This window comes from Austrofundulus limnaeus, unplaced genomic scaffold, assembly GCF_001266775.1.
Source record: "Austrofundulus limnaeus strain Quisiro unplaced genomic scaffold, Austrofundulus_limnaeus-1.0 Scaffold45, whole genome shotgun sequence".
In the NCBI taxonomy this organism is placed as follows: domain Eukaryota; kingdom Metazoa; phylum Chordata; class Actinopteri; order Cyprinodontiformes; family Rivulidae; genus Austrofundulus; species Austrofundulus limnaeus.
In genome coordinates this window covers 2,614,294-2,626,463 of record NW_013952447.1, presented here as the reverse complement: position 1 = coordinate 2,626,463, position 12,170 = coordinate 2,614,294, and the positions used below count along the sequence as shown (strand labels likewise).

At 39.4% G+C, this 12,170-nt stretch overlaps 1 protein-coding gene across 1 annotated transcript in view; it reads left to right on the top strand.

The window, feature by feature from the left end:
- Positions 1-12,170, top strand: part of si:dkey-250d21.1 (uncharacterized) — a 25,123-nt gene that overhangs the window by 4,663 nt on the left and 8,290 nt on the right. The window contains exons 3-7 of the mRNA XM_014007926.1: positions 408-515; positions 604-640; positions 4,572-6,370; positions 6,445-6,475; positions 9,379-11,144. Coding sequence (XP_013863380.1) covers positions 408-515; positions 604-640; positions 4,572-6,370; positions 6,445-6,475; positions 9,379-11,144 — 3,741 coding nt within the window. The remainder of the gene's footprint in view (positions 1-407; positions 516-603; positions 641-4,571; positions 6,371-6,444; positions 6,476-9,378; positions 11,145-12,170) is intronic.

Sequence of the window (12,170 nt, the reverse complement as noted above, 5' to 3'; positions counted from 1 at the left end):
TTATTTATTTATTTATTTATTTATTTATTTTATTTATTTATATATTTCTGCTTTTATTTATAATTATGTCAGTTTTGGTCGTCCATACTGCAGAACTTAGAAGGTAAATCAGTGACTGAATCAGGTGAGTTGGAGCCAGGAAAAACGTAAAACATATAGAGCTGCGGCCGTCGAGGACCAGGATTGCCACCCCTGTTTTAGAGGTTGTAACAGATGCTACAACTTTTTGTTCTGTGCTACAACAATCTCTGTAGAAGCAGAAGCTAAAAAAGTTAACGTACTGATATTTATTAAACTGTTCCTGTATCAGTTTTATTTGCCATTTTAAAAATTTGGTAAGATTTTCTTTCATAAACACTTTCTTAAGAATAGAGCTAAACCTTTGAATGTGATCTACTTTTTTCCAGAGTACATCCAGTTGTGTGTTAAAAGAAGATGCTGTTCCTACAATATTTAATGTGACACTGCCTGTGAATAAACAGCCAGCTGCTAACAGGAAACGAGCAAGAGATCCCGTAAGATTTTTTTGCATTATAAAAATGTCCCATCCTGGTATTTTTTATGAAATCATAAAATACTAACAATTTAAATCTCTCTTTCCAGTCGGAAGAAGAAGCAGCCGCTGCGAAGAAAACAAAAGGTATTGTAACTTGTTTTATTTGTCTGAAAAATCAACATGGATGTAGGGTTGGGTGTATGGACGAATAAATATGCTACCAAAAATTTCCAGAGTTCATAAGCTCTACTTTAAAGAAATATCAACGTGCACTTTAGTTCAGCTTTGTTATTCCAAAAAACAGATCAGTAAATTGTGTTTTCTGGAGATTTAACAAACATTTCTATAGAGGTGCTTCTAACACACTAGCTAATCAGAAAAAAGGTGTAGATGAGACTTGCAAAACTTGATTTAGATCCAGCAGAAGTTGGAGTGAAACTTAAAGAAAATGATATACAGGTCTTTCTCAAAAAATTAGCATATTGTGATAAAGTTTATTTTTTTCTGTAATGTACTGATAAACATTAAACTTTCATATACTGTATTTTAGATTGATTGCACACCAACTGAAGTAGTTCAAGCCTTTTATTGTTTTAATATTGATGATTTTAATTTAAGAAAGCGCAAATCCGCTTATGAATTATAAAAATTAGTAAGACCGCTAAAGCGCAAACGAAATATTTAGGTCCGCAATTAGCGGATTTGCGCTTTTGCAGGCTGGTGCCCACCACTGTATGTTGGTATTATCAATGTAAATGTAGACAGAAGTTGGGAATGTGAGATGTGGGGGGTAGAATTAAGTTTGGGCTCAGGATTTTCTTCCACTGTTAGGCCTGAGTAGTGTGAACTAGTATGTCATACGTCACTATGTACAGCTGTTCGTAGTGAGGGATGACTGCACCGTGTGACACCTCTCCCCTCTACTGAGCACATTACTTGTGTACTGTGAACCCCGTCAACTTTGCAGTTTGTACAGATTAATTTTTTTAGAACATAACTAATAATTGTTTGTGTAACTCCACATTATCCTATATCTACAAATATTTAATCCAATTTATAATATTTCACCCAAAGAGCTGTAAATCCTCTTCCTTGCTGTTGCAGACATGATTTATACAATATGAATATGAATTGTCTGCTCTGTAGAGCAGCACTGTGATGAACAGCAGCCGTTTGACAATCAGCTGTCAGYTAATACAGACCACCCAATAACTTGAACTTGTTTTAATTATATTATTATCAGTGGAAGCTGCCTKTGCCCTGTGGAGCACATACCCCAGATTTCAGGCACAGCTTATGAAGATGTTTGATGGGTTTAAATCCCCATTTTCTTGATTGATGCTTATTCCCTTATATTCTTATTTTCTACTGCAGTGGTTCCCAACCTTTTTAGGCTTCTGTACCCCCTGAGCTATGTTGTCATACCACTAGTACCTCTTCAGTCAAACGTAATGACGATTCTCCAAAACTATAATTAAATACAACTGATCAATAAATGAAAATTATTTATTTAACCCCCTCAAAAGTTTAATTCTCAGGCATTTTATTTTTTTCAACTCAAATTAAACATACAAATAAAAATGTTGCCTTTAAAGTGAATAAGTAATTAAATAAATAAACCAGGTAATGGCAGGTGCAGAAAACAGCAGCATCCAAAATACATTGTATTGTCCAAAATATGTCAGAAACTCACCCAAATGAGCAAATTCAGTGAGAACGTTTTATACTGGATTCCATTTTGTGTTAATTCCATGATTCCGACTGCAATTTCGATATTGCAGAAATCACAGGGCCCTACAAATCTCAGTCCTATTTTTATAATTTTTTTACACACCTAGGAAATTTTTCCACGTACCCCCTGTAATATGCTTGCATACCCCAAGTGGTACACATACCCCTGTTTGGGAATCATTGCTCTACTGCATTAGGGTTAATKAAGCTGATACGATTTCTAGCTGAACTGGCAGTAATTGTCTGTGGTGACAGCTTTCATCCTCTGCCTCCTACTTGTGTGCTCTTGCCAGGAAAATGAGTTTTGTGTGCTGTGACATTAAGATCATCAGTTTAGAAGTTAATCACATGTTCATTCTCATAACAACAAAACAGAGCTGCCTGTATCTTCTGATATCAGTGATCTGGTGTATTTACAGTGGGGAGAACAAGTACTGTATTTGATAAACTGTTGATTTTTCAGGTTTTTCCACTTGCAAAGCTTGTAGATGACTGTAATTTTTATCATAGGTACTCTTCAACTGTGAGTGATGGAATCTAAAACAAAAATCCAGAAAAATACAATGTATGATTTTTAAATAATTAATTTCCATTTTATTGTGTGAAATAAGTATTTGATCATCTATCAACCGGTAAGAATTTTGGCTCTCACAGACATGTTAGTTCTTCTTTAAGAAGCCCTCCTGTTCTCCACTCATTACCTGTATTAACTGCACCTGTTTGAACTGGTTACCTGTATAAAAGACACCTGTCCACACACTCAATCAATCAGACTCCAGCATCTCCACAATGCCCAAGACCAGAGAGCTGTGTAAGGACATCAGGGATAAAATTGTAGACCTGCACAAGGCTGGGATGGGCTACAGGAAAATAGGCAAGCAGCTTGGTGAGAAGGCAACAACAGTTGGTGCAATTATTAGAAAATGGAAGAAATACAAAATAACAGAAAATCTCCCTCGGTCTGGGGCGCCATGCAAGATCTCACCTCGTGGAGCATCATTGATCTTGAGGAAGGTGAGGAATGAGCCCAGAACTACACGGCAGGACCTGGTCAATGACCTGAATAGAGCTGGGACCACAGTCTCAAAGAAAACAATCAGTAACACTCTACGCTGTCAAGGATTAAAATCCTGCAGAGCACGCAAGGTGCCCTTCCTCAAGCCAACGCATGTCAAAGCCCGTCTGATGTTTGCAAATGACCATCTGAATGATCCAGAGGAGGAATGGGAGAAGGTCATGTGGTCTGATGAGACAAAAATAAAACTTTTTGGTTTAAACTCCACTCGTCATGTTTGGAGGAAGAAGAATGATGAGTACAACCCCAAGAACACCATCCCAACCGTGAAGCATGGCGGTGGAAACATCATTCTTTGGGGATGCTTTTCTGCAAAGGGGACASGACGACTGCACCATATTGTGGGAAGGATGGATGGGGCCATGTGAGATTTTGGCCAACAACCTCCTTCCCTCAGTAAGAGCTCTGAAGATGGGTCGTGGCTGGGTCTTCCAGCAGGATAACGACCCAAAACACACAGCCAGGGCAACTAAAGAGTGGCTCCGTAGGAAACATCTTAAGGTCCTGGAGTGGCCTAGCCAGTCTCCAGACCTGAATCCAATAGAAAATCTTTGGAGGGAGCTTAAAGTCCGTGTGGCCCAGCGACAGCCCCGAAACCAGCGACAGCCCCGAAACCTGAAGGCTCTGGAGGAGATCTGTATGGAGGAGTGGGCCAAAATCCCTTCTGCAGTGTGTGCAAACCTGGTCAAGAACTGCAGGAAACGTCTGATCTCTGTAACTGCAAACAAAGGTTTCTGTACCAAATATTAAGTTTCATTTTTMTGGTGTATCAAATACTTATTTCACACAATAAAATGGAATTTAATTATTTAAAAATCATACATTGTATTTTTCTGGATTTTTGTTTTAGATTCCATCACTCACAGTTGAAGAGTACCTATGATAAAAATTACAGTCATCTACAAGTTTTGCAAGTGGCAAAACCTGAAAAATCAACTGTGTATCAAATACTTGATCTCCCCACTGCATGTCAAACTTATTTAGTAACTTCTTGTTTTTAAACAAAAGTATCACAGTCTTTGATATTTCCTTTTTGACAACAAACATCCTATTTCTACAGTTGTACAGAGAGCAGGCAAGTTCATAAAAAAAGAAAATGTTAAAGACACCTGAGCAAATATTGGTAGACTGATGTTGGCCAAGTAAAAAAAATAGCCTGTCACCTAACTCTATGTAGATATTTAGTTCATGCTAAAATGTATTGGATAACTGTTTTATGTTGACTAAACAATTTTTATCTCTCCATCATAATGTTATCTTTCACATCAGAAAATGCACCAGCAGAAGTGAAAGAAGAGGCTAAAGAACCAGCTGGGGAGAACAGTGAAGCGACTGAACTGCAAACCGATAACCAAACCCACGAGGATGTCGCTGTCTCCAAAGCAAAAGAGACTCTGAAAGCTTATTTCAAGGAGATCCTGGCATTGACGGGATTCAGCATCAACGGCGCCAACATCAGCGCTGAGCAGCCAATCGGAGGTGCAAACGGCCAGCAGGCTCTCAGTCGAACCTGCCTGGAGAAAATAGACAAAAAAGAAATCCTGCAGTTCAGTGAACATCTCATGAGGGAGGAGATTCAGAACAGCCTGACACTGGCCCGGTTCTTCTCCATTCTGCTGCAGGATGTGACGAGCATAGAAGGAAAGGAGCAGATTCCAGTTTTTATCAGATCGGTTACTATTGCTGGTTTCCCCCAGAAGCATCTCATTGGCTTCTTACCATGCGACTTAGATGGAGAGAATATGTTTTACATGCTCCTCTCTGAGCTGCGAAGTAAGTGGGGGCTGAGGATGGAGCACTGCAGGGGACTCACTTATCTCATTACAGGTAGCATGTGTCAGAAAATGAGAGATCTCACATGCAGGATCCTGCAGGAGTTTCCGCAAGTAGTTTTGTCGCCCAGTGATCCATATGCATTTAATATATGGATCATTCGCTGCATGCCTGTCCCCTCAATCCAGAAGGTTGCAGACACTGTAGAGGAGGTGGCCTCATTACTCAGGAGAACCCCAGAGCTGAACAGACGATTGGAAGGAAAGATCCAGATGACATACGGGCATTTAAAAGGAGAAGTCGACAGAATCAGAACGGCTATCAGTGGAAACTGGGAATATGGCACCGATGCCTTCCAGACCATGCTAGAAATCCTTGAGCCATTTCTCACATGCATCAATGAGATCATTTCCAAAGTGAACGAAGACACAGCTGAACGGTTGGCCAGGCTCAAGCCAGTTTTAAAGAATTTCAATTTCATCATAACACTTGTTGTTCTAAAAAACACCCTCTGTTGTGTGAGCATACTTAACTCCAGTCTCAGGGGAATCATAAGCATCAGCAGTACCTTACAGTACACAATCTCCAATGCCTTAAAGCTGGTCAGCAAATACCAACAAGAGCTGTCGATTTTTCACCGAAAATGGTTTTCTGATGCAGTTGGCCGTGCAAAAAAGCTGGGAGTGGAGGTCACTAAGCCAGACCTAACCCAGGCAGAGCCAACTGACACGCCACTGGAGGACCTTTACAGAGAGACCCTGAGCCGGCCCATCTTGCAGTATCTTGTTGCAGAGGTGAAGCGAGTGTTCAGCACAGAAATGGTGAGAATCCTCAGGTGGCTCTCGTTAGTTCCGTCATACATGGCAGACCACAATTTCAGCATCCGCAGAGATAAAGTAGCAGACGCCAACTTGAACAACCTTGCRCGCCCGGACACGTTCTACGAGGAGCTTGGTTGTTGGGAGGTGAAGTGGAGGCATGCAAGCAAACGCAGAATCCTGCCAACTACAGTGTTTGCGACGCTCAAGATACCAGACATTGGGTTTTACCCAAATGTGCAAAGCTTGCTGAGGGTGTTGGGTACTGTTCCGTGTGTAAATGCAGAGGCTGATGTGTACGGCCAGTACCACATGGTTCTGGAGCGATGTCAGTCCTACCTGAAAGCAACACCGGACGACCAACGACAGTGTAGCATGGCGTTTGTTTACGTGAACCAGGACGTGCACTTCAGTGTTGAAAAAATGGTGGAGACGTATGTTCAGAAACATCCTGATGTCCTGCAGATGCTGCAGATGGTACGTAGACTTTAAGTTAATAAAAGTTTCATGTTACAGCTTTGTGAACTAACACGTAGCTGTCTGTTTTACAGGACGGTGACGCAACAGAAAAGCCTTTACAAGGTGAGATACGTATGTAGCTATTTTCATGAGTTAAATGCAGTCTTGTATAAAGTACCTGAAAGTGATATTTGAGTAGAAGTACAATCTTATCATAAAATTACTTTGGTAAAAGTTAAACTCTCCTCTAAGAATATTACTTGAGTAAAAGTCTTAAAGTATCTGATTTATTTTGTACTTAAGTATCAAAAGTAAAGTATTGAGTAAAAATGAGTGGCTAGATTTTCCAAAAGACATTTATTGAGAGGTCACCTATTCAAAAAAAATTTTATAAAGGTGTGCAGCTTTGATTAATTGTATACAAATTAAATACAGTATCAGAATGATATACATTTGTACTTCTCATCCAACCACAATTAAATTCACTCTATCCAGGAGGCACATTTTATCAGGATAATAGTTTTTAAACAATAAGCCGAAATGATATAGGAGTAACTACTTTCTACTTCTTACCTTTTTAAAAAGTGTAAGGAGTAGAAAGTACAGATAATTGTGTAAAAATGTAATGAGTAAAAGTAAAAAGTAGGCTGAAAAATAATTAAGTACAGAACAACCACAATTTCTACTTAAGTACAGTAACAAAGTATTTGCACTTTAGTTACATTACAACTCTGGTTAAATGGGAGGAAACATGGTAAATAATATTTTTTTAAAAATGGTACAAATTGGAGCTGGGCAGTATAATGTTTTTGTATTGAAAACCGTTTTTTATTTTTATGATATGAAAGTTCTGAAAACTGACATTCTGGTTTAAATCGCCTGAACACACTCTGAACATTGTGTTGCACCCACCAGTGAACTGTTTCACCGGGGACACTTTTCCTCGCAGCACTGCTAAACGCATTAGCAAGCTAATGTTACTGTTGGAGCAGCTCCTCAATAACTGGTGGCTGATGACGATTCCGCTGCTTATATTGACTGACATTTATGAAAAACTCTCCCGTTTTCTCCATCGTTGAATGTGTGCGACCGCTCGGTGTTACTGTCATATTTTTCTGTGGAATAATCAGTCCTTCAGGACATGGAAAATTAAAAGAAAAAAAGACAAATGTACTTCATCTCTGTAGCTGAAAACGTGGAGCTACAAGATTTAAACAGCATGGCTCGAGGTTAATGGATTGATTTGTTTATCCCCACCTTAGACAAAATGCGATCAAACTGAGGTTGCTTTGAAAAACAGACATGTATCCAGTTCTAGCCTGGCTCTTGCCTTCCTACGCAGTTTTGCTCATTTCTAGTTTCCCTTCACTGCTCCTTCTGGCATTTCTCCCAAAGACAATTTCTTCAGGAGAATTTCGTTCGGACCAATCAGAGAACAGAAGGCGGAGTTTTGAAAGACGTCGATGTTCTGCACAGTGTCTGCTAGTTATTTTAGCATACGGCAGTGGAGGAAGTGAGTGAAGCCAGTCTGTGTTGATTAGTCTTCCGAATTAAATTAAATTAATCTGACAAAGCAGCAGCTCTCGTTTACAACCCTCTCGTTCGGCTCGGTACTTCTCTCCTCTCAGTAGCGTTGTTTAAAGCACGTGATTTCCGATTAGCTTCTTAGCTTAGCCTCCTTCACAGTGGAGCTGGCGTATACGTCGCAGCCAACCGATCCAATCATTTTAAACTTCAACTTGCCTCCAGCAAGAATCACTTCTCTATAGGTGAGAGTCGAGACTCTCGTATGAAGCAAAGTGAAGGACAAGGTTTTAATCAGGCTCACCTGATTCAGTACCACATCCTGAAAAAAACTGGGTTGAATTTAGAAAAAAAAAAATCTGATTTGTCACATTCAGATAGTCATGAAAAAGTTCGACATCTTCCGCCTCCATTTTGCATATAATGGTAAAAACTTGACATGCAGTTAATTAAAACTGCATGTGCATATAAAAATTAAATGGCTTGATTGTATGTTTAAAAAACTGAGTATGATGCACCCCAAAAAACATTTAGAAATTTAATTAAAAGAATCAAAAACACACAAAACAAGAGGTAATAATTGGGTAAATAACATTATTTAGAAGGAGAAAATACTTTTTGTGCTGAATGTTTTAGAAGGGCATCGTTGCTCTAATAAACTGCTCTTGCTTGCTTAAGAATTTTAGTTGACTGACTTAATTTTAGACAATATGTTCGTCCAACAGTAAGTAATGTCAATAAAATAAAAAAGCAGTCACTGACAGAGCATGTGCATGATGCCCCATCAGCTACTTGAACAGGCTAAAATGTCAGAAACCCTGAGATGCAAAAAGAACTGACCTCCCTCAACAAGAATTATTAACAAGTTATTGAGAATTAATATTAATAAAACAAGCATATCGGTGTAATTATTTGTATAGTTTGTATTTAATATCTTGGAGTAGTTTGTGCTTTAGTGTTGATTGTGTAAAAGCAGCTTTGGTGTATGTCTAAAGTTACCCTTTACTACATGAGCAAATTGATAGGTGAGGAAAATCTTTGTGGTTCATGGTGGCTTTATTTTTTGGGACTGACAGAAATTGGTGCACATTTTATTTATTTGCACTTAGCTGTAGTCTAAATGTACCATAAATTGGGATATAACAAATAGTTACTATTAAGATTGAACTAATATTGCAGCATTATTTATTGATGAACAAACTGACTGAATTTATTTAATCAGCCATTTGTCATTGTTCATCCTAAAATTATGTCAGAGTTCATATTTCTATTTTAAAGCCTTTAAGAAATGGATTGAAGTGACATTTAAATGGCAATTCTTTGTTATTTTCTTTACTTGCACAACTTTCTGTGTTCCAGTCAGGCATCATATTAAATTTCTGAATGAAATACGTTTTGAGATCATTTGAATTCCAAATGTTATTTTTATTGTAATTTACTGTGATTTTGTAAAATGTCACGCTGACAATCTCACTAAAGACGGTCTTATTTTTATTTTTCAGTGGCGGCCCATGTAAACCATGCAGAAAAGGATACTGAAGAAGAACTACAGCTCATAAATCTAGAGATGGATGCTGATAGGCTTGTGGAGTTGAAATGTGCAGAGACAGATAGAGAAGCTCTCAAATCTGCTCTGCAGGCTGCGGTGGTGGCTTCTTGCAGTCAGGGCAAGTCGGATAGTGATGCCTGTCCGGCTCAAGATGGAGATGTTGAGTATGTGACCAAGTCTGAAATGAACGAGGTTCTCACTGTGTGTGAGAAAGCAGTGAGGGAGGGGATCCTCATGGAGGTGGGGAGTTCATTTTTTTCTCTGGTTATTGACCGTGTTGTGAAACTTGGGCAGAGGGACTACCTTCCACTCTTCATCAGGTTTGTGGACAGTTTTGATGTCATGAGATTTGAGTTGTTGGGGTTTATTGAGGCAGATCTTGAATGTGATGTCTTGATAAGAAGTCTTATGGAGAAAATAACGGTGGAGTGGCATCTTGATTTAAGTAACTGCAGAGGTCAGGCTTACCTTGGCTCTGGAGATGTTTCATACAAGCTTAAAGCCTTTGCCTGTAAAGTCCAGGAGAAGCATCCTCTTGCTATAAGCACACACTGTTCGTCTTATTCTTTCAACACATGGTGGTCAAAATCAATTCCTGTGGCTGCAGTGAAGAGAGCCCTGGACACATTTGAAGAAGTCATGATGTTTTTTGGCAGCTGTGCTGCTTTGGAAAAACAGCTTGACCATGTGATTGCCTTTGGTCTTAGGGAGAGTTATGAAAAGGTCCAAGAGTTACAGGGGAAGTTCTGCACTATTTGGCAGCAGGAGCATGATTCTTATGAGGTGTTTGTGCAGATGCTTGAGCCCCTAGTTGAATGTCTTGAGAAGATCAAGAATCACCCACAGAGATGGAAGGCCTCTGTGTCTGAGCAAGCAGGAGTCCTTCTTTGCAAGGTGACAGAGTTTGATTTCATCATTGCAATGGTGGTGTTGAAGAATGCATCCTCTTTCACCAAAGAGCTAAGTGCAGGTCTTCAGAAGGATCAGTTCACTGCTGCGTCTCAGCTGTGCCAGATTGATGGGATTATGGCCACTCTAAACAGAGTGAAAACCAACATGAAGTTGTTTCACCAGAACTGGTTTGATGAAGCCTGGGCAATAGCCCAGAGTCTCACAGTACAGGTGGATGGGCATGACAACTCTGTCCTAAAGGACGGTATGATGAAGTCAGTCGCAATTTACAAAGATAATTTGAGTGTGCCCCTTGTAGACAACCTTCTCAATACTGTGAAGGACCATTTTTCAGACGACCACAAAGAAGCTCTCAACTTCCTCTCCCTGGTTCCATGTTCAGTCACAGTGAGTTACATGTTTGAGAGTTTGAAGTCAAAGCCGCCTCTCTACAGTAGCGATCTCCCCGATGCTGACAACTTCTTCACGGAGCTTTGTTGTTGGAGAGTAACATGGAAGACCAAAGTGGCATCTGTGACCATTCCAAGCTCCATCTTCCATACTCTTCGTCTGCCACTCATGCAGTACTTTGGGAACATCAACACTCTGCTGAGGATCATGTCTGTGCTCCCCAGCACAACACTAGAGGACTGTGGTGTCGTCATGCGCCACAAGAAGTTTCAAGACTACCAGAGAAACGTAAATCCCATCGACAGGACTCCATGTTTGGCTATGCTGAATGTGAGCATGGACTTTAACAGAGACCTGGACCGCATGGTGACCCAGTGTTTGAAAGTTACTCCACAGGCCTTGGAGGGTATTTGTTTGGTATGTAYTTGTATTCCTTATAATTAATGTCACTGGGCTGCGACTAGCTGGTGAATGATATTTATGAGGAAGTCTCATAAATGTCTCAAAATGTTTTCAAAAATAAAGGTTTTAGACACGTCTGTTCTAAAAAGCCTTAGTGTTCTAAACAAGTTTCAGACCTGCACTGCAAAAAGTCTTGAAATCACTTAATTTGACTCAAAGTTTCCTTATTTCATGTGCAATTAACTTACTCCAGTGGCAAATTATTTCACTTAATTTGAGTCAAATTTCCAGGCTAACAAGATTAATATCTTACACATTCTGCTCTGGTTTAGTAAATCGGTCTCAAAACAAAATCAAAAATATTTTTTAGCTTTAAATAAGATTGTAAGACTTGGTTAGATGGACAGTTTTTGCAGTGTTACTCTTCATTTCAAAAGTGTACTCTAGTAGAATACATGATAAAAATGGGGGGAGGGATGTCAAGGTGGGCACCGTGGGGGCAAAGATGGGCAACAAAACTGCACCATTTAAGCCATAATTTTTGAAATTGCAGATTTTTTGTCACTTAGTCTTAAACACCCAAATTCAGTGAGACCACAACAAAACTCACATTTCTTGAAGTTTTAGTCACTGTCTAGTCAATTATTAGTCAGTTATAGACGGTTTATATTACATACCAACCTTCCCCACATTTTCTTGCTACTGGGAGCTGAAGCAAGTCACTACCCTGTTTAAAGTAGCCACCAGTGTTGTATAAAGTACCTCAAAGTGATACTTGAGTAAAAGAACAAGTAAGTATTAAAAGGAAAAGTTTTGAGTAAAAATGAGTGGCTAGATTTTTTTCAAAAAGACATTTATTGGGAGGTGATACCCTCAAAAAAACATTCTTCTAAAGGCGAAAATGACTATAATGTCATAAAAATGTTTTAAAAAATTTAGGATGCACTAGTCTGCCTTTTTCAGCTTTGTGTGTGTGTGTGTGTGTGTGTGTGTGTGTGTGTGTGTGTGTGTGTGTGTGTGTGTGTGTGTGTGTGTGTGTGT